Source organism: Anguilla rostrata, chromosome 3, assembly GCF_018555375.3.
Source record: "Anguilla rostrata isolate EN2019 chromosome 3, ASM1855537v3, whole genome shotgun sequence".
Classification (NCBI taxonomy): domain Eukaryota; kingdom Metazoa; phylum Chordata; class Actinopteri; order Anguilliformes; family Anguillidae; genus Anguilla; species Anguilla rostrata.
In genome coordinates this window covers 62,657,870-62,683,485 of record NC_057935.1, presented here as the reverse complement: position 1 = coordinate 62,683,485, position 25,616 = coordinate 62,657,870, and the positions used below count along the sequence as shown (strand labels likewise).

At 46.5% G+C, this 25,616-nt stretch overlaps 1 protein-coding gene across 1 annotated transcript; it reads left to right on the top strand.

Moving 5' to 3' along the window:
* The first annotated feature begins 881 nt into the window (after positions 1–881).
* On the top strand, positions 882–25,202 carry inppl1b (inositol polyphosphate phosphatase-like 1b). The gene is made up of 27 exons (XM_064329196.1): positions 882–2,345; positions 4,063–4,126; positions 6,912–7,050; positions 7,516–7,654; positions 8,606–8,746; positions 9,151–9,238; positions 10,617–10,706; positions 11,468–11,590; positions 12,040–12,154; positions 12,482–12,582; positions 12,771–12,873; positions 13,649–13,845; positions 14,010–14,127; positions 14,302–14,398; positions 14,788–14,926; positions 15,236–15,335; positions 15,661–15,749; positions 17,162–17,243; positions 17,908–17,997; positions 18,640–18,753; positions 18,898–18,986; positions 19,194–19,281; positions 19,495–19,650; positions 20,041–20,122; positions 20,442–21,243; positions 22,147–22,262; positions 23,312–25,202. Exons 1-27 carry the CDS (start codon positions 2,209–2,211, stop codon positions 23,403–23,405), a joined length of 3,693 nt encoding a protein of 1,230 aa, XP_064185266.1. The 5' UTR covers positions 882–2,208; the 3' UTR covers positions 23,406–25,202.
* Positions 25,203–25,616: the final 414 nt, after the last annotated feature.

Here is a 25,616-nt window from a genome sequence, read left to right as displayed (position 1 = left end):
GAATATGTGTGTTTGACTGTGTGTGTGTGTGTTTGAGTATGTGCGATTGTGTGTGCGTGTGTGTGTGTGTGAGTGTGTGAGAGTGCTTGAGTGTGTGTATCTGTTTGTGTGTGCTGTGGTGGTATATCCATAATGATATATCAGCCTCTGCGTGTGAGACAGCAGGGTGCACTGGAGAGAGGAAGTGAGCCGCGATTCAAAGGGGCTGTGTGCTAAACTTGGACCCTCATCTGACCCTCCTGGGCATGCTTACACAACAGAGCAGAGGGAACAGTGGGCGTCAGGAGAGGGGGTCTGAGCACAGCCCCTGACTTCCTGTAAGAAACAACTTAAGGGGGGAAGGGGGGGGGGTGTGTGGATGAGTTTGGTGGTTGAAGGAGGTGGTGTGTACGCAGTTTATTTTTTGCTGATTCTTGTTGTAATTAATCCAAGACTGATCTAGCTGCTTGTGAGGCAAGCAGTGCTGAGCTAAGTGTGTGAGTGTTTGTGTTTTCGGGGGGCTGGGGGGGTTTGGGGGGGGGGGGTGCATTGAGGGCAGCAAATGGCAAAAATGAGACATAAAAACCGAGGGATGATCATATCCATATGGAGGAAACAGCTCCGCTTCCCAGGCACTATGAGAGAGAGAGTACGAGAGTGCAAGAGAGAGAGAGAGAGAGAGAGAGAGAGAGAGAGAGAGAATTGCAGAGTATGAAAAAGCAAGAGAGGGAGGAGAAAAAGAACTAGCTAGCACAGCAGAAAAATAATTGTAGACAGAATAGAAGACAGAAAACAAGGGAGGAACAGAGAGACCCTCCTCTGCCTACCTGGGTCCCGTGGCTGTGTTTTCTGTTTTGGAATCAAGGAGGTGGGGAGGAGGGGGGGTAAGAGGGGGGTGGAGTGCCTGGGTCGGAGGCCGCAGTCCGGGAAAGTTTCGCACACCAGTGACAAAGTGAAGCCACTCAGAGGAATTCACAGTCTCGACGCGTCTGTTTTTTTTCTTTCCTTTTTCCTTTTTCTCTTCCTCCCCCTTACTCACTCTCTCTGTCTGTCTCACTCTCTCTCTGTGTCTCTCTCGCCCTCCCTCTCTCTCTCTCTCTCTCTCTCTCTTTTCTTCTTGCTGCATGTCATCTGGAGCGGAGAGCCGCTTCCTCCGTCTGCTTCGCGCTCGTCAGCGACGTTCCGCCCCAGACGCCGTGGACTCCTGACCTCGGGACCGGGGGGGAAAGGGGTGCGAGGAGCGTGCGCTCGGGGGAAGGGCAGGGACCCCGCTGGCTCCCCTTCTGGGTAGGCGAAACGCTCAGATAACTGTTTTGGGACAGTTGCGGAGGGGAGAGGGGGAGAGAGAGATCTGGCTGTGGGACATCTGCAGAGGAAGCTAAGCGATCAGCTGATCTGTTGTCGAGGGGTGTTCCCTGCCCTTATAAGGAGAAGGGACGGTGAAATCATTTAGTTTTGACCCGTTTCTGAGGCGCGCGGCGCTGCTCCTTTTTTCGGCGCACGCTTCCCGCCACGGTCTCCGGAGCCGGCCGCGTGGAGAGAGGCGTTCCGCCTCGGTCTCGGCTCGCGCCTTTTTTAAAATAATCCTCCGTGTTTTCTTTGGGCACAAGGGCCCTTTTTGTTTGGTGGGGGGACAACAGGAACTTTTGTTGCCGTGGCGAGAGGGCGCCGGGGGATCGGGACCAGGCCGCGTCCCGGCCGCTCGCTCTGTCTCCTTCGCCGCGGGCTCCCTCGCGGGAACATCTGGAATGCCGCGCGGTCCTCGCAGGGCCTGAACGCACCCCGCGGGCCGCGGACCCACGCCGGAGGGAGGGAGGGAGGGAGGCGTGCTCGGCGCTCGGAATGGAGCGTGACCCGCTCGCCGTCTGACCTGCCCGCGAGCGCCATGGCAGGCGTGGCTGAAGAGCCCACGCCGCGCCGGTGAAGAGCTGCGGCCGGCGTTGACAGGTGTCAGCGTTAAGGATTAAACCCCCCCCCACGCCTCTCTCTCTCTCTCGACCCTGCCCGCCTCCCAGGACTGACCTGAACATCTGGAGGTGCCATGAAACAGGTCTCCACAGCAACCCCCCTACGCCTGCTCTGCCCCGACCACGTTTCCTTCACGTCTCCTGCCGACTGGACTACGTCGTTTCCCGGAATCCCCCCTTGTCCGGCTCCACGATCCTCTCCCCCGTCTTCCTCCTCCCCCGCCTCGGAGGTGCCCCCCCTCGCTCCAGGCAGGGCGTCGCCATGGCGACGGCCGCCTGGTATCACCGGGACATCAGCCGCGTGTGCGCGGAGGACCTGCTGGCCCGCGCGGGGAGGGACGGGAGCTTCCTGGTGAGGGACAGCGAGTCTGTGCCCGGAGCCTATGCCCTCTGTCTCCTGTGAGTAAAGCTCCTTTAACCCTTTGAAGAGTAGGTTTTATTCAATGTTTTTCGCAAAGTCAGTGTTCTAGAATTCCATTGCAGTCATTGTTACATCAGCATTGAAATGTTCAGTTAAGCGCATTCTAACCACATATTTGTGATCTTAAGCCATAAAGGGTAAATCTGCATGTCCTCCTGTAGATGTGTGTGCCTCCCCCGATTCTATACGCTCACATGTCACTCTGTCCTCTCTGGTTCTTAACTGCAACAAGCTTCAGTTGGTAAAAGGATTTTCTGGTGGCATATTATTGCGTAGAATGCCCACTGGCAGGTCATAGTCCCCACTGAATTTTTGTTTATGGCGCTGCCACCCTTGTCTTCCATCACAAGCTGCACTTTCACCACCAAAATCATTGCTCACAGCCCCCCCCCCCACCCTTGCACATAGACGGGGAAACAGGGTTTTTTTTATCATTCGAGTTTATGCTAGTTTCCATTACAGGCTTCGCAAATTGATGTAGCAGACATCCCATCAAATATAACTCCCGATGTCTGTGAGCTCCATCAGCCCCTGACGGGGTTTTGACTGGGCCTAATTTCAGTAGCGCAGTTCAGCAGCAGATTGAGCGGAGGAGGCAGGCAGAACAGAGGCTGGTCTGGGCGGACTGGACCAGAGTGGCAGAGGCAGGAGGCACAAGGCCTCCCTCCCGGGCCAGGCCTCTCTCCTCCCTCTCCTCCCTCTCCTCTCCCTCCTCTGGCTCTGGAGCTGGGAGCTCAGCTCTGCTCTGCTCTGGTGGCCTCCCTCCCAGGCCAGGCCTCTCTCCTCTGGCTCTGGAGCTGGGAGCTCAGCTCTGCTCTGCTCTGCTCTGGTGGCCGAGCTCCTTCTCCACCGCGGCCCCGCGCCAGATGCATTCCTGAAAGCTGATCCCTCCAGCTCCAGCGCCCCTTTCCTTCTCCCCTGCTTGTTTTTCTCATGCAAAAAATGAAAAGAGCCTCCCATGATGCACTGCTACAGACGAAGCATGAGGTATTGTGGGTATTCTGGTCTTCTCTGACAAAATAACACTTCAGGAAATAAATGAAGGTATCTGATGCACAAACCCTTGTATAGTTCCCTGGGTGGCACAAAGACACCACACCTGACCAGGTGTTAGGGGTGGTTGCCACCTGTAGTTACGTAATTGCTGAGTGGCAATAGACTGCTGATCTTGATGTATTAACTTCAATGGCTCTTTATCCCTGTATTCATATAGTGTGCTTTATGCTTTGGCTGAGTAAATTGATCAGTACTGTTAAAAGTAACACACTCCATCAGCTTGATTACCTTACAGGGAAGTACTTGGGTATTTGAGTCCAGGAACAAAACGGACTAAAGTTCAATCCGAAAGCAAAGCATTATTGTCTGAGGATCAATGACTGTAAAGGGAGGAAGCATTTTAATTTTCTGAAAGACCGTGAATACGTTTTAAGCTGTGACAAAAAAAAAAGTCACACTGACCTGAAGCTTAGGGCCCAGTCCATTTTAATTTACATTACAGGCATTTAGCAGACTTACACAGCTTTTACTTAGCAACTTACATATTTAAGTTAAATTGTCCCCAGATTCAGACTGTGTGTAATTAGGTCAGAAAGTAGGTGATCTGTAGCGTAGCATGTGGTTCAGTGGTAAGAGCGGTCGTGTTTGTGGTGTGCAGTTTGGAAGGTGGCAATAAGGGCGGCTCTCTCTCGTTCGCAGGTTCCAGCGGCATGTTCACACTTACCGCATTCTCCCGGACCCAGAGGGCCTGCTGGCGGTCCAGGTGAGTGGCGGCACTGGCCCTGTTTCGGTACTTTCCATCCGTACTCCTGACCTGCCTGTTTTACTATCCAGTCTCAGAGTTGAAAATGAATCAGACACCGGCCGTTTTAAAGTTTAGAATTAAAGACAAACCAAAGCCAGCTCTTGTAGCCACGACACCTCAGTTGTTAGTACCTTTCATACCATTCTTTACCAGCCCAAAGTGGTTGACCAAAAACATTATATACAGTATATGAAAAATACTAAAAGGATACACAAGAACAAGATCAAACAAATAAAAACTATAAAATGTGAACAGGACCAAGTGATAAATACAACCCAGACAAACCAAAAGCTCACTAGAAGATTGAGTGTGTAGTGTTTTCCTTTCAGACACAAACAGGAAACCTTTGGGTGTCCAGGCTGTGTACAGTTGACGGTGCTGAGGGAGAAGCATGGGTTTTTATTTTGATGCTGCCTCTGCCGTTTGGTCATGTAGCTGCATGTTTCTACAATGACCTCAGCGGCACAGAGGAAAGATTGTGTGGCTCACGTAGATTCCTGTGCACCCCACTCACTTGGCTGGAGAAAGAGGCTACTATGATGTGTGGGCTGGGGCACGCAGAGTGTGCCGTGAGTGCTATGAGTCCAGGAGAACTGTGCACTCCTGCTTTTGCGCGGTTGTGAGGACACGTGTATTTGTGCATACATTTGTGTATGTGTGTGTTTGTGTGCGTGTGTGTGTGTGTGTTTGTGTGTGCGTGTCCATGTGTTTGACAGTGATATGCTGATCTTTGGGTCCTGTCCCTTTAAGGAGCCACGACGCCTGGTCCTAATTATGGACGGCAAGGGAAAAAAACACAATAACACAAACATGAAAAGCACTGCCCACAAACCAGCATGTGCATTCCTCTGGTTTGTGTGTGTACGCACATCTGAGCAAGAGGTCTTACAGTCCAGGCCACAGAACACAATGAAAATTGGGCCTGTCTCAACAGACTTTGAAGACCATATATGGTGCCTTTAAAAACCTTTCTATCAGACGAGAAAAGATGCTCATTAGCTACTAAAAGTTTGTAGGGTGTATTTTAGTTTGTTTTCTTGGGCTGCCAGAGAGTAGCTTTTTCTTGGTGCAATTTCTTATGAACTACGCAGTGGTGCATGATACCTTCTAGTAATGGAACACTGATGTTATTATCAGAACATTTGCATGGTGAAGGTTAAAACCATGCTTCCAATCTGTTTCCTGTCCTCTCTTTCTTTCTTCCTTTGCAATCATCTATCATTTTCGTTCCCCCTTTCATTATGAACAAATGCTTCTTTTATTTTAAGATTCCTTGGCAACAAACTCAATTTGTCCCTGCCAGAAAGCGTTACTGTGTTTCTGTAGTAAAAAAGAGAATGTGATTCTCATACAGACCCAGGAAAACAGGCTGTTTTGTGGTAGTCATCCTGTACGTCTTAGGTGCACATGAGCACCGTATTGTGTATGTCCATATTTTTATGTGTGTGTGAACATGTGTGTGTACATGCTTGTGCATTTGTATGCATGTGTATGTGTGTGCGAATGTGTGTGTGTGTGGGCATGTGTGTGTACGCATGTGTGTATAAGCATATGTGTGTGTGTGCTCATGCGCATGTGTGCATGCATATGTCTGCATGCGTGTGAGCATATATGTTGGTCTATGTGTGCTTGTGTTTGCCTGCGAGTGTGTGTGTGTGTGTGTGTATGCATGCATACATGTGCGCATGCTTGTGTGTGTGTACACATGCATACTTACGTGTGCGTGTGTCTATGCATATGTATGTGTGTGTGTGTGTGTGTGTGTATGTGCGCGTCTGTACGCGTGCATGCATGTGTGTTTGTGTATGTGTGTTTGTGCATGTGTATGTGCTTGTGCATGTCTATCTGTATGTGTACGCATCCACGGCTGGCTGGTACAGCAGGCGAGCAGCCCTGCAGAAAGCGCTGGAACTCTGACTCACTGCAGCCAAGCGGCAGCCTCCAGGATGTGGGCGGCGGTGACATCACCGCCTGAGAGCCCAGCTGGGGCGCGGTTCTGCCAGGCTGCCTGTGCGTGTCCCGCCTGCATTACCCCTGGGAGAGCCGACAGAGGCACGGCCCCGGTGGTTTCTGTTTCGGACAGGGTGTCCCAGGGGGCCCAGCCTCCACCCTGGGTGTACAAAGCAGGCTGACAGGCACTGTTTAAATGTAATGTAATTAAATGCAGTGTAATGTAATAGTACAGCTACAATTCTGAAATGGGCACATTTGTCACGAGCCCAAACCGGTAGACAAATTTAGTTTAAAAGTCCTCTGTTTTAAATGTGATGTCTTTATCTGGTTCTCTCTTAAGTTGTACTGGTTAATCCTGAATAGTCTAGTAATAACTCCCTGTCTCAAATTCCAGCGTATGGTCAGCAAATTGCCATGGCAACAGTCCTGGGAATACCTCTTTCTTTCTTTTCACAACCATTGCTTGTCCCTCTGAAAATGCATTGTAATACAAAGCTCTCTTAAAACAACATTCAGACAGTACAAGTACATGTGTTTCATTAGTGGAAAATGTTGGTTGTGGTACTTGTTTAATTGGTTAGTGATTGGTTAGTTGTGATTTAAGGTATCTTAAATGTAGGCTTCCACAAATTTCGAGACAGAGGCGCTGTCTTGTTCCTGGGTTTCTGTGTCTGTTTTAGTTGGAGACTTAATGGAGGTAAATGAGGTTTAATGCATTTTTTTTGTATTTCTCTGGTATTTTTTGACTTCTTTGGTAATGTTTCATGATCATTTTTACTGTTACACTTAGACATCCCAGGGGGTACAAACCAACTGTTTCCGCACACTTGGGGACCTGGTGTTGGGGTACCAGCAGCCACACAAGGGGCTGGTCACACCCCTGCTTTACCCTGTGGGACGGGAGACTGAACCCGGGGACGAGAGCTCAGGTGAGGTGGGAGGACATACCTGACCCCTGGAATAAACAGCGCCATTTTGCACTATAAATGTCATTTCAGATGCTAGAGCTACAGCACTAGAATAATGTTTACTTTAAACAAACAAAATCAAATAATAATTTTGTCCTGAATGTTATTGAAAATTGTTATTTTTCAATGGTTAATAATCTGTAGGAATTTTACTGGTGTCCATAGGGTTAAAGTGAAATTTTGGGTTGAAGTTTCAAATAATGTATTTGACCCTGGCCTGATTTCCAGTCCTTATAGCTTTGCTTTAACTTGATATGACTTTGTTTAATTTATTTGCCTGGGACCATTTTCAATTTTCAACATAAATTCCAAAATATGAAATGTGAACTATTGCATAGCTAAAAGCTAAAGTTGAATGCTAGTTCAGGCCAGCGAAGGCCAGTTTGTAAGTACTCACCAATTGAATTTTATCTGTCCTCTCTACAGATGATGAGAAGCCTGGTGTGACGTGGACGTCTGGTCCCGGCCCACCCCCAGCCAACACGGTGCCCCCCCAAGGAACTTCTGTGACCCCCGGCCTCCATCTACTCCTCCTCCAGAGGCTGCAGGAGATCACTGTACCCAGGTTCATATGCCGAACACACCCTTATTTATGACACACACACACACAGAACAAAGCTGGTATGCAATTTTTCATGTACTACTGTGTACAAAACCTGGATCAAATGGGATGCCAATAAAAAAGGAAAAAGAGTCCTGCAGATCCCTAAGCACGTTCAACAGAACATGTTATTATCCAAAACATGCACTTGAATGAAAGAATGAAATTTTGTTCCGAATATTTGTGAAGGTAGATATACCTTATTAAGTAATCCTTAGAAAAATACTTTTCTGTACAAAAGTATTTCAAATAAAATATTTGACCCAGGTCTGCTGCGTACAAGGGATTTAAACATATCTTTGACTTTGATGGCTCATTTATGTAGTGGAAATGACCAATCTAGACCAGCTGCATAATCAGATGCCATTGGAGAGAGGTCACCTGGTCCAGTGTCCATCTGAGGTTCCAATTTAGAAGCAAACGTCAACATGCTGAAGCCGCTAAAGGGGAGCCACTTGTTCAGGATGTTTCTGTCTTCTTCCACTGTAATAGACACAATGTCAAGTGGTTAGCACGTGTATATTTGAGTTATGAGCACTTGGTTGGATACTCATGGTGCATGACAGTTGCTAAAGCCACACTAAGTTTCATGCAGGCACACTCTATGCAGTTAGCACTAAAGTTATTTTACAGCAGTAAAATTGTTGCGAATAATAATTATGTAGCAATGTTTTTTAGGCGTTTCTGTTACATCACAATTCCTACCCCAACTTTCCAAGAACATCGGTCAAATCACTCATAATTTTTCTACAGAGAAGTGTTTTAAAGACACGCATGCTCCCTGACGTGATCATGAGAACACAATACTTTCACAACTTTCCCCATGTTTAAGAGCCTTGTTTGGTTTTCTCTAGAATGTAATGTAATGTAATGTAATGTTTTCTGGGTGGTCACATGATGTGTTTTTTTTTGCAGCATGGCCAATGAGCTGGTAGGACTGCTGAGCGAATACCTGCGCAGTGAGCTTCCCCAGGACCTGGAGGGCCTGCGCAAAGGAGGGACGGGACTGCGCAACCTGCAGCGCACTCTGGGCACTGCCTGCGAGAGTCTGCACAGGTACTCTAATTTAACTGTCAATGGTGCCATCTGGGCGCCATTTTGTCTTAAAGCCTGGTGAAACTGTCAATGGGTGTCAACGGGTATGTCTAGGCACACTGCCTGACAGAGTTTGTACAGTTAACTGTTGCTCAACTCTCAGTGCTGCACACTGGCCACTGTCTTTGGGGGGTCTGCACAGGCAGCTTATAGGAGTTTTTGCTACTGCAATACAATTGTAATTTTTAAGGGAAATATTGTTACCGCACGTCTTTGCCTCATCTACCTGTAAATATGCTTTTACACAAGTAGCGAACCTCTGACAAGAGAATATAAAGTTTTCAAAGAATTATCACAAACGTTAAGAAAATTTGGTTACGTCCTAGTGTGTGCAGAGTGTTTAAGTGGTTTTGTTTTCTCGGCAGTGAGATTGACCTGACCTTGTCCAGCCTGGAGACTCTGGCCAAAGTGTTTGACCATCCTGCCTGTCCCTTGACCAGTCTTAAGACGCAGGTGTGTCCCTGATGCCTGCTCACTCTCAGGCTGCTGTTCTACCACCTCTTTTTTGGAGATTCTCGTTGTCAGTATGTTGCATGTGTTGGTAACCAGAAATGTTGCCAAGAACAATAGTGACCGTCGTTCCAGGTAGAAGCAGATCCGAAGTTAGTGTTTAAAATCAGGAAGCATTTATTATACAGAAAGCCAGCAACAGGGATTCACAAAAAAATGTTCAATTCAACTGTTAGAGTTTGTGGAGTTTTACAGTTACATTTACATATTTCAATTGTGCGCAGATACAGCATGAACTCTGATTGGTTGTTGTATACGAGTTGCCTATAGGCGCAATTTCTACCCACTGTGTCTTATGGTTGTCTTGTAAAACAATGGCGGACTCTCACATGCACGTGAGTTTTGGAATACACAAATCTGTCTGTTCCTACAGCACACTTTCTGTATCTACACATGGAACAGTGGCTCCCTGACCATTCCAAGCCCATGACTCACTCAGTGAGCCAATGCATTTTCTGTGAGCCTACCCCTTCATAATATCTAACCATTCATTTGTTCAAATATGGAAATAAATTGTTTTTAAAACATGTATTAAAACAACTGCATGTGTACCATGACCAATGAATGTACCTTGTGCAAGGTTTAATTTTTCTGGTGTGCCTGTGGCGAGAGTATACAATTCCACAAGAGGAGGCAGTCTGTAACGCACATTTCTTTCCAGAATTGTTCTTGTATCATTGACCTTCCAAAACATCCTTGGAACTATTGTAAATTCATACTAATGAACTAAGCTAAACAGCTCCCTAATAGTTTGATCCTTACACAGCCATTGCAATGGAAATGTTTCCTATTAAGATGAAAATGTGGAAAGAGTTTTTTTTGCAGGATGACTTCTGAGTGCATGGGGTGCCTAAATATCATGCATACCTGTGGTTTATTGGCTTGGAATAATCTGTCAGAAATTTGAGTGAAAAACCCAGGGACTCTTGGCCTGAAAGAATAATTACAAACATGTAAACTGTGCGCCCTCTAGTGTGTGGCCTACTGCAAAGCATATATCACTCCGTGTGGGCGTATTGCTGCAAATAAATGGTCAAACTCTGACATTGAGATTGCTACAATAATATTCATTTGCAGCAACATACCCACACGGAGTGGCACATGCTTGAAGGTGAATCCATTAAAGGTTCATTTTTACTCTGATTTCCCACGATTTTAAATCTTTTTTTCTTCCTCAAATGTTTTCATTTTAATAAGCTGCAACTCTGTTCACTAACCAAAACCACTTGTTGTTAGTAAGCAGAGAGCATGGAAGGAAACAAGCTGATCAGCTCTTGACTCTGTAAGTTCTCACGATTCTCTCCTTCTCTCTGCCGTGCAGAGCATGGGGAAGGGGACGGAGGTGGATATGGAGAGTCTGGTGTGTAAGATCTCAGCCCTGTGTAGCCTGCTGTCCTCCCTGGAGAAGAGGGTACGTGCTCACGCCACTGCAATGCTCCTGCCCCTTCACCCTCTCCGCCATCATTCACCCATCACACAGCATTGCTGGCTCAGGCCCATCATAGCCCTGCACTGCGGGCACCTGAACTTAGACTTGCCAAAAGGTTTTATCTTTTACAGGAGGGGTTGACTCCAGCAAAGCCAGTATTTACAGGGCGTTCGTGTACTGGGCTAAAACAAAAGCCTGATCCTGAACACCAATTTTAGATGCATTACATTACATTACAGGCATTTAGCAGACGCTCTTATCCAGAGCGACTTACACAACTTTTACATAGCATTTACATTGTATCCATTTTATACAGTTGGATATATACTGAAGCAACGCAGGTTAAGTACCTTGCTCAAGGGTACAACGGCAGTGTCCTACCCGGGAATCGAACCTGCGACCTTTCGGTTACAAGCCCAGTTCCTTACCCACTGTGCTACACTCCGTCCTTTGGAGCAACAACCTCAGACCCCAGTTGTAGAATTGGATGAGGGCTTTTGACTGCTTCCCAATGGCTGTTATATGTAGAGTGCCTGCAGTGGATGACAACCGGTTTATGAATTATGCAGGCCCCAGGTCTTATGTTCAGGAGAAACTCCATTGCCATTGTTACAAAATGAACCCATATTGATTACAGTGTGCACCTGTTCAGCATGAATAGACATATTATTATTTATCTGCTGCTTAATTCACAGTCCTTCTGTGGCCATTTGCTGAATTAAACATATGGCTGTGCTCTGCAGGTGCTGAAGGCTCTGCAGGACGCTGTGGCCAATCACAATCTGGCAGCACAGCCGGCTCCGCCCCCTGAGCCCACCCCTGCAGTGAAGACTTCTGCGAGGCCCGTGCCTGTCCATTCCTTTCAGGTGAATACACTTCCAGATACGTTCTCCTGCTTGTTACACATACACTGTCTATATGGTTATTACTATTACAGTAGCAGGCTAATTCAGCCAAATCTGTTCATGTTCTTCGTAGTCTAGAAATGTGAAGACAAGTGTGAAGCTTCAGTTGTGCCCCTGAAGTAATATATTGCCAATAATAGCTAACATGAAAGGGTGATGTGCACACACTAATATACATGCATTCTGTGCTTCTGTTGATGGCAAACCACATATGTAGGACAGCTTTTGGGGTTGTGGGTAATTCAAATAGCTCTTTTCTCTGTGACTGCAGGCTTGATAAAATCCAAAATGACTAATATTTTCCCCTCTCATTCTCACTTGTGTGTGTGTGTGTGTGTCTGTGTGGGCACATACATGCATATGTGTGTGTGTGTGTGTATGTCTGTGTGTGTGTGTGTGTGTGTATCCAGGTGAAGATTGTCCATTATGGCAGACAGACCGTGTCAGTGGATGTTGACAACGGAGTTTTGCTGTTTGACAAAAAATCTGGGGCTTTCGGTGTGGAAACTCTGTCACAAGACAGGAGTGAGGGCAATTTTTATAATCATCTTGACAAAGAATTTTATATGAACATTAATGAGCATAAATTAAATGACTGTATAGCTCAAGGTCTTTATGTTTCACTCCAACTAACTTTGTGCTTGTTTTGCTTGTGTCTCTGTGTGTGTTTGCATTTGTGTGTGTGTGTGTGCGCGCTCGCGTGTGTGTGTGTGTGTGTGTGCGCGCGCTCGCGTGTGTGTGTGTGTGTGTGTGTGTGTGTGCGCGCTCGCGTGTGTGTGTGTGTGTGCGCTCGCGTGTGTGTGTGTGTGTGTGTGTGTGTGTGTGTGCGCGCTCGCGTGTGTGTGCTGTCAGTTCTACAGCTGGTGAAGTTTCAGAGCAGTCCAGCAAGGCTGCGAATGATTGTGGACAGTCACAGAAACGTCCCACGGGAGCTGCTGTTCGAGAGCACGCGGGTGAGTGCTGGGGGAGGTGGGGGTGTCACCCCAACGCCGTTACATTCGGTCCAAATCCCCGCCCCCCCTCTCTGCTGCGGTCTTCATAAAAGAGCTCCATCCCTGTGATGACAGAGGGCCGCTGCCAGGCTCCTTCTCCTCAGCAGGTTGTGTTTGTGTACTGAGCGCGCTCCTCTCCTCTGCTTCAGAAGCGGGACGCCTTCTGCCTGCTGCTCCAGCTAATGAAGACCCGGCACTCCAAGCTGAGCGAACCGGATCTCATCTCCGTATTCGTGGGCAGCTGGAACATGGGTACCTCAGCCCTGTGTTGCTCCAGTCTCCCTCCTCCTGTATTCCCAGCCTCTACAGTCCCTTGCTCCTCTGTGCAGAGGTGGTAAATCCAGGTTCAGAATGTAAAAGTCCTCCCCAGATTTTTGTTCCAATCACTTTGATTTGGCTGAACTAATTAGTGAAATTAGCCGGCTGAGATCGTAAGTGGAAGAAATACATTATTTTCTAAGATTTTTATTTTCTTAGCTCTGGACTTTCCACCTCTGCCCTGATTTCAGATATCAGACAATTCAGCCACTCTGTATTTTTCAAACACTGCCATCAGTTACTCAAAAAGCTCTTTGTAGTTTATTGGAAAAAAGTAGAGGGACTTTGTTCTCAGAGGTCAATTCTTATGAAAACAAACACACTGCAGCAGGGCTGCCCAATCCTGTTTCTGGAGATCTACCCTGTATGTTTTCACTCCAAACCTAACAAAGCACACCTTATTCAACAGCTGCAGATCTTTGTTTGAGATGCTTATTAGTAGAGTTAGGTGTGCCAAATTATAGTTGAAATGAAAACCTACAGCATGGTAGATCTCCAGGAAATGGCATTGCATTGGATCAACCATCTCTGCTAACAAATATACACCCATCAGCTTATTAATTATTGTATGCCCATGAACAACAATCAGCATGTAACTGCTTGTAGTTGCAGAGCAAATGCCATGCATGGATATGGCTGTGTTGACTCAAGCAGAGAGTGCAGCATGGTCCTCACCTCCCCATGCCCCCCCCCCCCATTTTTGGGACAGGTGGATCCCCGCCACCCCGCAGCCTGCAGTCCTGGGTGACCTGCCAGGGCCTCGGCCGCGTCCTGGACGAAACAGTGGCGGCGCTCCCGCACGACGTGTACGCCCTGGGCACTCAGGAGAGCACGCAGGGGGAGAGGGAGTGGGCGGAGCAAATCAAGGCCACGCTCCGCAGCGTCACGCACATCGACTTCAAACTGGTCAGTGGCGGCGTGAAAATACCGGAAATAAATGAATCTTATCAACTTCTGCTGTGTTGGTACATTCTGCAGTACAGAATGCTCTGTAGTCACATAGGCCCCAGCGTCAGGGATTTACAGTTAGTCGATTCTCCAAAGCTGCAGTGTGCATTTGTGTCCTGCAGGTGGCGCTCCAGTCACTGTGGAACATCAGGCTGGCTGTGTTTGTGAAGCCGGAGCACGAGAGCCGTATCAGCCATGTGAACGTGGCGAACGTCAAGACTGGCCTGGCGAACACTCTGGGTACGACCCGCGGCGGCTAGCTAGGTCGCCCGCTTCTGCCCTTCCTGTCTGGAGATGAAGTGTAAATTTACGCTTGGCCTATTGCCAAATACATCAGATGCTGTGGTAAGGGAATGCTACAATGGGGCTCTGAAGAAAATCACTCTGTTCAAACCTCTATTTCCATGGTTACAGGAAACAAGGGGGCTGTGGGGGTCTCTTTCCTGTTCAATGGTACCTCTTTCGGCTTTGTCAACTGCCATCTGACCTCTGGCAGTGAGAAAATTCTCAGGTATGCGCAGCGCACTGATTACACATTTAGCTCTTGTGTAGTTTCTGGGTGTTCAAGGGCAGCTAAGATTCCAAAAGGCTGATAGTTGACAGTCTGGATCAGACCAAATTATTGTGTGTGTGTGTGTGTGTGTGTGTGTGTGTGTGTGTGTGTGTGCGTGCGTGTATATATGTGTGTGTGTGTGTATGTTAGTGTGCATCGCTGAGAGCATGTGTTTATGTGCACATGTGTGCTCCTGCTCCTGTCTGTATCTGCCTATATAAATGTGTTTGCGTTTTGTGTGCGTGTCCATATGACCAGCGCAGGAGGGGGTTTCTAACCGTGTTTGCTTGGGAAACGTGTCTTTGCAAAAGTATGCGCATTAAGCCCGGCTCCGTGCATCTTCTCAGGCGGAACCAGAACTTCCAGGACATCCTGCGGCTGCTTTCCCTGGGAGACAGGCAGCTGAGCGCCTTCGACATCAGCCTGCGCTTCACCCACCTCTTCTGGTGCGGAGATCTCAACTACAGGCTGGACCTGGACGTGCAGGTACGTCAGGCTTACAATGTAAAAGCAATCAGCTGAACAATTGTGGCATCAGTTCCTAACTTATTTCTCAACTAAATCACAATCCCGTCAAAATTGGATTGCCTGCATTGTGCCCGAGTCAACAAAGAAGCAATGTCCCCAGTAACTGGCCTCCATCGCTTTATTTATGTGGTCCAAACGTCTCTGTGGTCTGGTTTTTCTAAAGAAACACGGAGCAGACTGTTGTTGAACCACAGTTTCACAAGCACAAACCCCCGTAAAAATTCCCCTTCGCTCTTGTGCTGCTCACCTCACTGCTGCCCCCCGCAGGACATTCTGAGACATGTCTCCAAGAGGGAGTTCAGTGACCTGATGTGCGCGGACCAGCTGACCCGCGAGCGCCACAAGAGGAAGGCCTTCCTTAACTTCAGTGAGTGAGGGCTTCAGCCTGTCCCGCCATTGTCCTTTCTCTAGGGCGGAATGCAGCCATGGACCGGGCAGGGACCTGGGGCGGGAGCGCCTGCCCCACAGAGCTCCAGCCAAACACGGCTCTGCCGTGGCCGTTATTCCCAAACATCGCCTGTTAGAAGTCTGCTGGTTTTGGTTGTGGAAAAAAACCAAAAACAAAAAAAACACCAGAAGACTCTGTGGCTCTCCAGATCCGGAGTTGTTCGCCCCTGTCCAGTGTGCTTATCCTGCTCTCTGATTTTTCTTTCGGCTCCTCGCTGATCCCTCTGTGTGTTCTCTCGGCGCAGATGAAGAGCAGATCTTGTTTCCACCAACCTATCGCTACGAGCGAGGTTCCAGAGACTGCTACCTCTGGCAGAAGTACAAAACCACAGGGGTAAGACTACTTCTCTAAGATAACTATTTTCGGTTCCCACAACATTTCTGGAGAGACAGACATTCCCAAAGTACACATTCGTCTGGATTCCTAGATGTCCCTTGAACTTCACAATGGTCTTAGAATGTTACATTTTGTTGTTCCAGTTAAAATTAGAGTTTGAAATGTGGATGACTCAGTTTTAGTTTGGAATTCAGGACTTATATTTGTGAGTGTGTCGGGCGGTGGGAGGGGGTGAGACTGGGCAAAGGGCAAGGTTGTAAATAGCTTACATGCTTTCTTGTTTTGGAACTGGGCCTCATTGACAGAACAAAAAAATTATTCTTACTTTTGTTCTTAAAAATGTTCCTATGAAAAAACAATATGAAATTCATGACACGTGTGCAGACCTGTTTTTATGCGTATCCTAGGATTATGAGATGATGAATGCTGACTATTTGTTAAATTTATGCGCAATCCTGTTCATGTGATTAGCATAAGGAAAGAGAAATGAACAAATACAATTAAGAAAAAAATGATGCATGCTGTAATGTTCTTGGAAACGTTCATACGCACTGTTTACTGTCAAATGTGATCGTACGCATGTTTCGTGAATGAGGCCCATTGTCCAACACAGCTAGGTGAAGGTATGAGCTTATGAGGTTTTAGCTGTGTGACAGGCATGGGAGGCCTGGTGGTTGCAATCCACCTCTGCATTCTTCACCTCTAAAAATAAGTGCTTCACTCACCCCTGTTCCCATGCTGACACGCAGCCACATCATCTGCAGTGGAGTCAGTGGGCTTTAGGTAGGGTGTGGGGGGTCTAAGAGTGCAGCTGTCACGAGATCTAAAAATAGGGTGAGGAATGGCCTCATATGTAGAAGGCATGTGTAAGAGGAGATATAATCAGTGTTTGTTTTTCTTTTCCCCCAAGATGAAGGGTAGCATGTGTCAGAGATGCGATGGCATGTCACTTCATGACCCTAATGAAGTCCTGAATTAGTGTTCAGCACTGCATTAGGCCCCAGACCTGGATCAAAGCAGTTTTTTTGATGCACTTTAACCCTCTGCGCACCAGTGACATATTGACAATTTTAAGGAAATGATTTTACCTTTCAGTCAGTAACATAAAGCATTTTTGCACTGAAAAATATCAGGGATCTAAAAGTTTTATTGTATTTTTTATATTTTATTTTAAAAAAACTAAAAAAAAAACCCCAAAAAAACAGATTTACCAGTATCTTAAGGCATTTACATTTAGCAATTATTCTGATTGTGAGCAATTTACAGAATAGGATTCAATAGTTTAGGCAAAGCAAACTTATAAAAGCAATTCTTCCTTAGTCTGCTTTACCCCCCCTTCCTCCCCCAGCCCTAAACATCTCCCCTGTCACAACACCTCCCAAGTGACACGGCCCCTTGTCTGTCTCCAGGTGAGGGTGAATGTGCCGTCGTGGTGTGACCGCGTGCTGTGGAAGTCCTACCCACAGACCCACATCCACTGCACCTCTTACGGTGGGTATAAGTGCCATTTGTGCATTTGACAGACCTATCCAGAGAGACCTAACGTGTATGGAATGGACGCTGGGGAGACATGAAGATGTCACAGTCGCTTCAAGTGAAACGTATCTTTAAAACAGAAGGTGGAATACATTCAGCACTGCACGTAGATTGCGGTTATCAGCTTCTGCAGCCTGGTCTGTGGAATTTATTTCTAACCACATACACCCCGCCACCCACCCCCCCCCAAAAAAAAAAAAAAAAAAAAAATATATATATATATATATATATATATGTGGTCTATCTGTAAGCCAAATCTCAGATTTGTTTGTTCCAGTAATATAGTACACTTTTATAAATATATACCATCCTAGCCTTTTCTTTCCTGCATCTTTTGAATTAGAACTGTGTTGCACAGCTTTCTGGCTTCCAATAATAGTGTGAATTTATGATAATTATGGCTAGTGGAAGAAAAAGAATGACCTCAGAAGAATTGAGGAAGTCACGAGTTGTGCAATAATTTGTTCAGTTCTGTAGCATAGACACAGTTCCCCTTTCCCCTCTTTGTGTGGTGCAGCGTAATTCAGTATAAATTAAAATAATGTTAATCAAGTCACTATGTGAGGTGTTAATAATCTTCATTTTTATGGCTCATTTAGATGATCTTGTGTTCCCTCAGGCTGCACTGATGACATCATAACCAGTGACCACTCACCTGTCTTTGCAACATTCCAAGTTGGGGTGACATCACAGTTTATTTCCAAGACAGGTGAGTTCAAGGGATTTGTAATGTGGCTTGGATCTTTTCATGACCTCAACCCATCCACAGCTGTGCTCATCAAGTATTTAGCTAGAAAGATGTTTTTCTGAAGATCTATTGTGTCCGTTCCTAACAGGTCACAGAATATCTTAGTTGATTCAGCCAACCACTTTGGTTAAGTGATAGAATTCATGTTTGCACCCCTGATTAGTGTGAACCTCACACAACCACAATTTGTATGTTTGTTTTTGAAGTGTGAAATAATGTATCCTGTTTTCAAACTTTAACACATTATTATATATACAGTCAAAGCAAAAATTAGACACATGACATCCACCATGCAAAAATGGTTGTATACTTCATTTCAATCCCATGTTCACCGACATGCAAAGAATATTTCCTAGGAACTTGCGCAATATGTATTTCTTTGTCCTCATGTGTATACCTGGTTATACACTGTTAAGTGAGATGTTTATATACCTGACTTCATTAACAGACCTGTAGCATGAAACAAAGACAAGATTGGTCATAACTACATCTGCTCAAGTAATGAATTGATGTAAATAAACATACAACAATGTTCTAGAAGCAGTGCATCTCGAGACCTACTTTCCATGTTCATGTCTGTCACACCTGTTTTCTCTAACACAGACCCAGGGTCGAGCGCGGAGAAGGCCTGGATCGAGTTGGAGGGCATTGAGGCGATTGTGAAGACATCCAGCAAAGCCAAGTTCTTCATTGAGTTTCACTCATACTGCTTTGAAGGCATTGTTATGGAATGAATTCCTTCATTCAGTCATTTGTTAATTCATTCGTTCAGTCATTCATTCATATACTCAGGGCTTTGGGAAAAGACTTCCATGTATGTCATGAGCCACTGGCCAAATGCACTGTTCTGCGCCTGCACAGAGTTCCGGCGTTCCAGTGAGAATGACTCACAAAGCTGTGAGGTGCCAGGGTTCCTGAAGCTGGGCTGGTCCTCCAAGCAGATGCCGAAGGTGAGGAACACTTAACCCCGCCATCCACACACTCAAAACTAGCCACCATTATTAAGTTAGCTCTAAATTTGTCATAAAGTGTGCAGGTAGATTTCAAATGTTGTTTAATAGCCACAGAGTCTAAATTTGAGCCAGTGGGGCAAATCCCTTAAACTTTCTTTCTAATTTCTATTTCTTTTGATCTCTCTCTCTTTCTCCCTCCCTCAGCTCATCCCCATCGTCTCAGACTTGGAGTGTCTACAGGACCAGCACCTGCTGTTGTCCATCAAGTCATGTGACGGGTTTGAGTCATATGGTGTGTGTTCAGTCTCACCTCTTCCTCTTGCTCTGCTTCCATTAAAATAATGTTTGGTTGAAAGCAATCTTGTTTCGCATGCTTTCTTTTCCCTGTTGTGACCGTGTTTGTTGGGTATGTAATCACTGGGTTATGGCTCTGAAGTGAACACTTATTTGGGCCCTTTTCGTTTGACAGCGGTCCTCAGCCTGTGCTCTCTCTCGCCCCCTGCAGGGGAGTGCTGTGTAGCGCTGCGCTCTCTCATTGGCAACGCGGCGGAGCAGTTTGAGACGTTCCTGACTCACCGCGGGGAGGAGATGGGCTCCATCCGGGGCCGTGTGCGGGTGCACGTGCCCAGGGATCGCCGCCGCACCCGGGAGAAGACCTACGGTGCGTCAGCTCTTCCTTTTACTTTCTGCACGTCCTCTTCCCCTTCGCTGCTCTCTCCTCTCTCTGTCTCCTCTCTCCCTCCATCCCTCCTCTTCTATCTTTTCCCCGGGGTCCTATTCCTGCCCCTTGCTTCCTCTTTCAGTTCCCCTGTGATTGACCGCGGGCAGATGCATCCTGTGTCATTCAGGAAACGGTCTTTTTGGCCCATAGGTGAAGCTTGAGGTATCACCCTCACTCCACGCTTAAGGACAAACAGTTACATGACTTACAGCATGCTGCAAAGCTGCAGAATTCCGGTGAAGCTGCTTAATGTTGCCTGCGAAATGTACTGTTCCTTGCAAATGATGGCATCACGTTAAAGGTCGATTGAATGCCTTCTTTCTGGTGCAGAATGGTTTTGCTTCGAAAAAGAAGAGAAGGCCTCTGTGAAAGCCCATTTGTCACCCCCGACGACACGAGCACCCACTGCACGGTGAGGCTTAATATGCTTCCTCAGGTCATTCTGACTGGTGAAAATAAATATATTTATGTTTCAGTGCCATATTGGAAATATATTATAGAAAAAGATTAATTTTGATAAGGGGTGGGTCACAGACAACATATTCACAAAAATTAAACGGATTTTATAAAATCATTCACATGCGTCATTTTGGATGTGTGTGTGTGTTTGTGTGTATGTCTGTGTGCATGCGTGGGTGTGCGTGTGTGTGTTTGTACATGCGTGTGTGCATGCGTGTGTGTGCGTGTGTGTGTATGTGTGTTTCCTCCATCATGCTGTCTATCTGTTCTAGTGTCGCAGTGGCTCCGCCTCCTACATCAGCTCCCAGCAGCTACACCAACCCTGCCTACTTCATTTTCGAGGGCGTGCCTGTCCTGCGCAGGGCACAGGAGGCCCCAGCCCCTCGGCGGGACCCCTCGGTGGTCTGGGCCAAGGACTCTGTCCTGCAGCTGCCCCGGCTGTTGGGCCGGGGTCAGGACGCCAAGGCCCCCCGCCGGTCCGACTTCACGGAGATCGAGATCCCGGGGTGCCTCCCCCAGTTTCACTCTTCCAATGAGCGCCATCCCCACCCTCAACCTCAACCCCAGCCCGGATCCTCCTACCAGCTCTTTCCAGCTCAGGACAAACCCCCCATGATCCACTCCCCAGGGGGGTCCCCAAACAGCAGCCTCCAGTCCAGGGAGCGGGCCCCCTGCAGGGATGCCCACAGAGACCAGAGGAGCGTGTACCAGAACCCCCCTGTCCTCGCCCGTGAGACTGCCCGGTTGTACAAGGAGACCTCCAGGAAGGACCGTCCCAGAATACACCAAGACCGGCCCCTCTCTGTCCGCAAGGGACCCCCCCTCTACCCCTACGTGTCCACCAGGGTGCCCCATTGCGAGCCAGTGAACCCCTGGCTGCTGGAGCCATCGCAGGTGGGACCTCCAGGGGACAACTCCCTCACCGCCCTGCAAATTGCCAAGTCCCTCAGTGAGGTGGACTTCCTGCCTGTGGACAGGAAATTATCCGGCCGCCAGAATGTGATTAGCCGACAGAGAGACCTGGGGTATGATCTGGCTGTCACAACGGAGAGGGCTTACTGCTGGGAGAAAGAGGTAAGAAATGAATCATGGTGATCTAACAATAAAAGTCATCTCTCAGACAAGGTAGCTAAATGAGGTTATTTTCTTACCGATTTTAGAACAGGTGATAAACATTTTGTTGGCAACATCTGTTGGCTGATTACATTTATCCAGACAGTTAAGTACAAGAACATGGCTACACCTAGAAAATTGATTTAGTCACAGACGAATCTTTGTCAAGACAAGTAGAAAAATGTTTCATTTTTTATTATCAGTACAGTCATTCTAGTAGTTATTTGTAGAGTCAAGCTAGTAGATATAATATAAAGTATAACTCTGAAGACAGGTGGAAATCAAACTAAACATACAGGTTACTGCCAAAATGAAGAAAAATACTTCAGGTGCTTCAACAAACATGTGGTCCCTTTGTTTATTCAACAATTAGCATCCCAGCATGTCTCATGGTTGTGTATAAAATGCTGGACAGGTCCGGTGAGACCCATTATTTTGGCTACCACAGCTAGAAAAAGAGGTTTCAGGCACCCAGTAAGGGGAGGGTGTTGGAGAATGTTCAGCAGGAGGCTTCAGAGATTCATGAACTTACTGATGCTTCAGGAGGAAGAGCGCAGAAGAGTGGCTGAGGTGATGCTGTCATGGAGGTCTGCGGGAAAGACATTATAATCAAGGGGAAGCTGAGGTGGAAACCCCACACTCCTCTAAGGCAGTGTTCTGACATTGGTTTGAGATTCAAGGCAAAACGGATTCAAATCTCTGAATCACTTCACCTCAAATCGATCAAGGGCATGAGCCGGCAGTCACAAAGAGGGATACATACTATAGTTGCCGTTTCCTTTATTTGGGGAGTTGCCTGTATTCTCCTTGGCATCTGACAGATATGAAACTGTGCTCTTGTCATCACCGCCCCCCTGTCTGCAGGTGTCGGTACTGCACGGGGCCCCAGAGACAGTGCGAGAGCTCCTATGCACCCTGGGTCTGCAGCGCTACACTCTGGGGCTCAGCCTCAGCGGCTGGGACGACCTGGATTACTTCAGGTAGGGAGAGGGTACTGACAGGGGTACCGCTTTAGGCCAACAATGTGTCCTCATTTTACATGCCTATATACAGATTAACGGCACGTTTAAACTTGTGTTTTGCCTCTTCCTACATTTTTGTATATAATTGTAAAAGGAACACTTGCCACAAAATAAATATAATCAGAATAAAATCAGAATAATTAACCCTCTCTCCTAGTGAGAATTGTGGTGACATTAAATATTAAGTCTTTTCAGATGTTTTTGGGCCTGACAGGTTTGGCTATTATGGGAATGCTTGTGAGCAACTATGTGGACACACTAGATCAAACAACAGTTAATCCAATTAAATTAAGTCAGCAGTGACACTCTGGCTTCTGTTTAATTCCTGTATGGCCTTACCCAGAATATGCAACATAGTGCCTGTATCAAGTATCAAGAATCAAGTAATCAAACAAGGTACTAGATCCTATGAGGATGAAAGTATGCCAGCGTGGTGTTTTCCATGCCACCCCTGTTGACACAGGCACACATACACACCCACACTCGCACACGCACACACACACCCAACCACACTCGCGCACACACACACACATACACAACCACACTCACGCACACACTCACACATACACACACGCAGATTCACACCTCAAATGGCTACCCGCCCCCCCCGCAATTTTTCCGCTGTGTCTTATCATCTTATCTTGAGCCACAATGGCCAAATGCTGTGAACAAGAGGTTACTGAGATGCATTGTTGAAAATTGCCAGATATCTACTGAAGTGTTTTTATATTTTCCCAGTAACAGTTAACTCATTTAAAATGCATATTTGATCCAGTTCTTGTCCATATATGGGCAGATGTGGGCAGTAGAACAAGTGAAACATTGTATGGTTTATTGCATTCCACTTGAAAAGCAACCTACACCCCCACATTGGCTGTAGCTTGTAGATGTATTCATTTAGGAGGTTTTTGTGTTTGTATAAAACTCAGTTTTAGCATATTATGTCCATCCCTGCATATGGGTTTGTGGGCGAGGGGACTGGTGACTGATCCTTTCATTCTCTGCAGTGGGATCACTGAAGAAGACCTCCAGGCAGCTGGAGTGACCAACCCTTCTCACCGCAGGAGGATTCTGGAGAACCTGCCCAGGATTTGGGATTGAAGAGGGGGGGGGGGGGGGTGGTCCCAGGACAAGCCAAGACAGCAACGGGGTCCACACAGTGTCCTGCTGCAGCATCTGTGCCTTCCTGGAGTCTTTCAACCCAGGACAGCAGGGTCAGGATGGACCAAGCAGGAACCTTGCACAGAAGTTCTCATTACATGTGAGACTGATCTGAGGAAACTGGCACCACTGACACAGACCTGAGAATATCCACTGAGAACTCCTCTCAGTCCTGTGTTTGGGGGAAGGGTGTGTTGCATTCTTTTTTGTAGTAAATCTCAATTTGAGTTGATAGTTTCTTACCTGTGCTACCTTTTTTAACCAATGTAAAACAAACCCTTGGTAGTCTGATAATCACAAAAATTGCTGACATTAAAATCAAAAGTGGGGTAGCCAACCCACCCTTTACCATGATACTGACTGAGATGTTTATCAGTCTGAGAACACATAAGATATTCAGTGAAAGTAAAAAAAATTTTTGTATGGTGTGTCGGGAAACGTTGTGGTTTTTCCACAAAAAACAGTCAAGTGTTTTTCTATTTACACAACCTCCAATGACTCATTCATCTCAACCACACTATTCTGTGAAAGACATCAGGTGCAATTTGAATTCAGCAGAAGTTCCTGTTTAGTGAAGATACAGATGCTCAACCTATTACTGGTCTGTGTGCTCATTTGTTTTCACATCTTTTGAAAGAGCTGAGATAGCCCTCAGGATCTAACACACAAGTAAACATGTTCTATTGTACAATTTAATATTGCCTTTAAAGTTTATCTTATGCCTGATTCCGAGTTATATGATAAGCAGGCACATGAGTCTTATGACTGTTTCTGACAGACTATGACAATTTTTTTATGACTATCAGATAGCACACAAACCCACACACACACACACACGGTCAGTGGAATCGAAAGTGAAAAAAAACTGACCTCTGTTGAGTTCCTCAACTTCCCACTCTGAATGAGCTTCCTGTATTTGGTTTCACTCAACACCACTGCCTTTGGAGGGGCCAAACAAAATTTGACCTTTTTTGCTTTGTTGCCAGTGCCTCCTTTCTCTAGACCTCACTTCCATCTTTAACACTGATTAAGAAATCAACATTACTCAGGCTATCTCTGTCCTAAGCCACTCCTTATTTACACAGGCTCCTTGGCATGAATTATGGTTGCAACTCATCCTGGAATTATTTCCTTTGTTGTTGTTTATTTCCAATTTTTCTCCTCAGTTTTTTTTTTTTTTTTTCTTGAGTGCCTTATTGAAAATATAGGCCCAAACCCATTGCTGCAGCTTTGGAACAGCGTGAACTGCTGCAGTTATTGTGCCGGAGGACTGCATCCCAGACACGAGAGGTGACCTGCCTGATGACACCCTCCCTCCCTTGATGACATTGTGGTCAACTGTTCGTTGCCCGGCAAGATTGCCAGATCTGGATGGTAACTGGCTCAGTCCAGACGTCGCTCTGTAGCGAAAGTGAAATTCAGTTATTTGCTCAGGGAGCTTCCTTGACTTCCTCCTTGACATGTTTTCACAGCACTGGAGTAAGTGCTGTGTACTTTCATTATGACCTCTCAAATGTAGGAAATTGCCCATGAGTCCTCACAAATATGCATGGTGGTGTTTGAAATTTTTGGGAAACAATCTACTTTCAAATCAATCGCTTTGGGTGATTTGAGTTTTTCAAATACGTAAGCCTGAATAGTCTTGCTTTACCCATGGACTTACAGGCACAGCCCTGCCATTGTGACCAAACCGAAAAGGACCAGGGATTAAATAAAGATGCTTATCTGTGATCCAAAGACCAGTGTGTGTGTGTGTGTGTGTGTGTTTGCGTGTGTGTGTGTGCGTGACGTGATAAAAGTTAACGCCTGTTAAAGTTATTCATTAAAGTTGGGGCAAATACAGCTCTCAGAAATCTGGGATGCCACACGGGTCAGTGACCGGAAAGACAAATATCTCTACATTCTTCTGAACAAGTTGGTTTGGATCCACCACAATTCCATCACAATATACAAAAATATATGCATGCATATAGAGTAAAAACATAAAAAAGCCAGTACTGCACATCCAGCATATTTTCTGTGTGCAGAAAATTTACTTGCAAGGAATTACAGTATTATTTCCTTGTTTCCCTACACAGGTAAATCAGCGTTGTCTGTCTGTGTTAATACATCTTTTGACAATAAGGGCTTCATTTGAAAACCAGAAATGTG

Excerpts from the sequence above, each read along its gene's own strand:
- inppl1b (XM_064329196.1), top strand. The coding sequence starts at position 2,209 with ATGGCGACGGCCGCCTGGTATCACCGGGACATCAGCCGCGTGTGCGCG. Across the intron at positions 11,591-12,039 it reads TGCCTGTCCATTCCTTTCAG|GTGAAGATTGTCCATTATGG; the intron begins GTGAATACACTT and ends GTGTGTATCCAG. Across the intron at positions 12,583-12,770 it reads TGCTGTTCGAGAGCACGCGG|AAGCGGGACGCCTTCTGCCT; the intron begins GTGAGTGCTGGG and ends CCTCTGCTTCAG.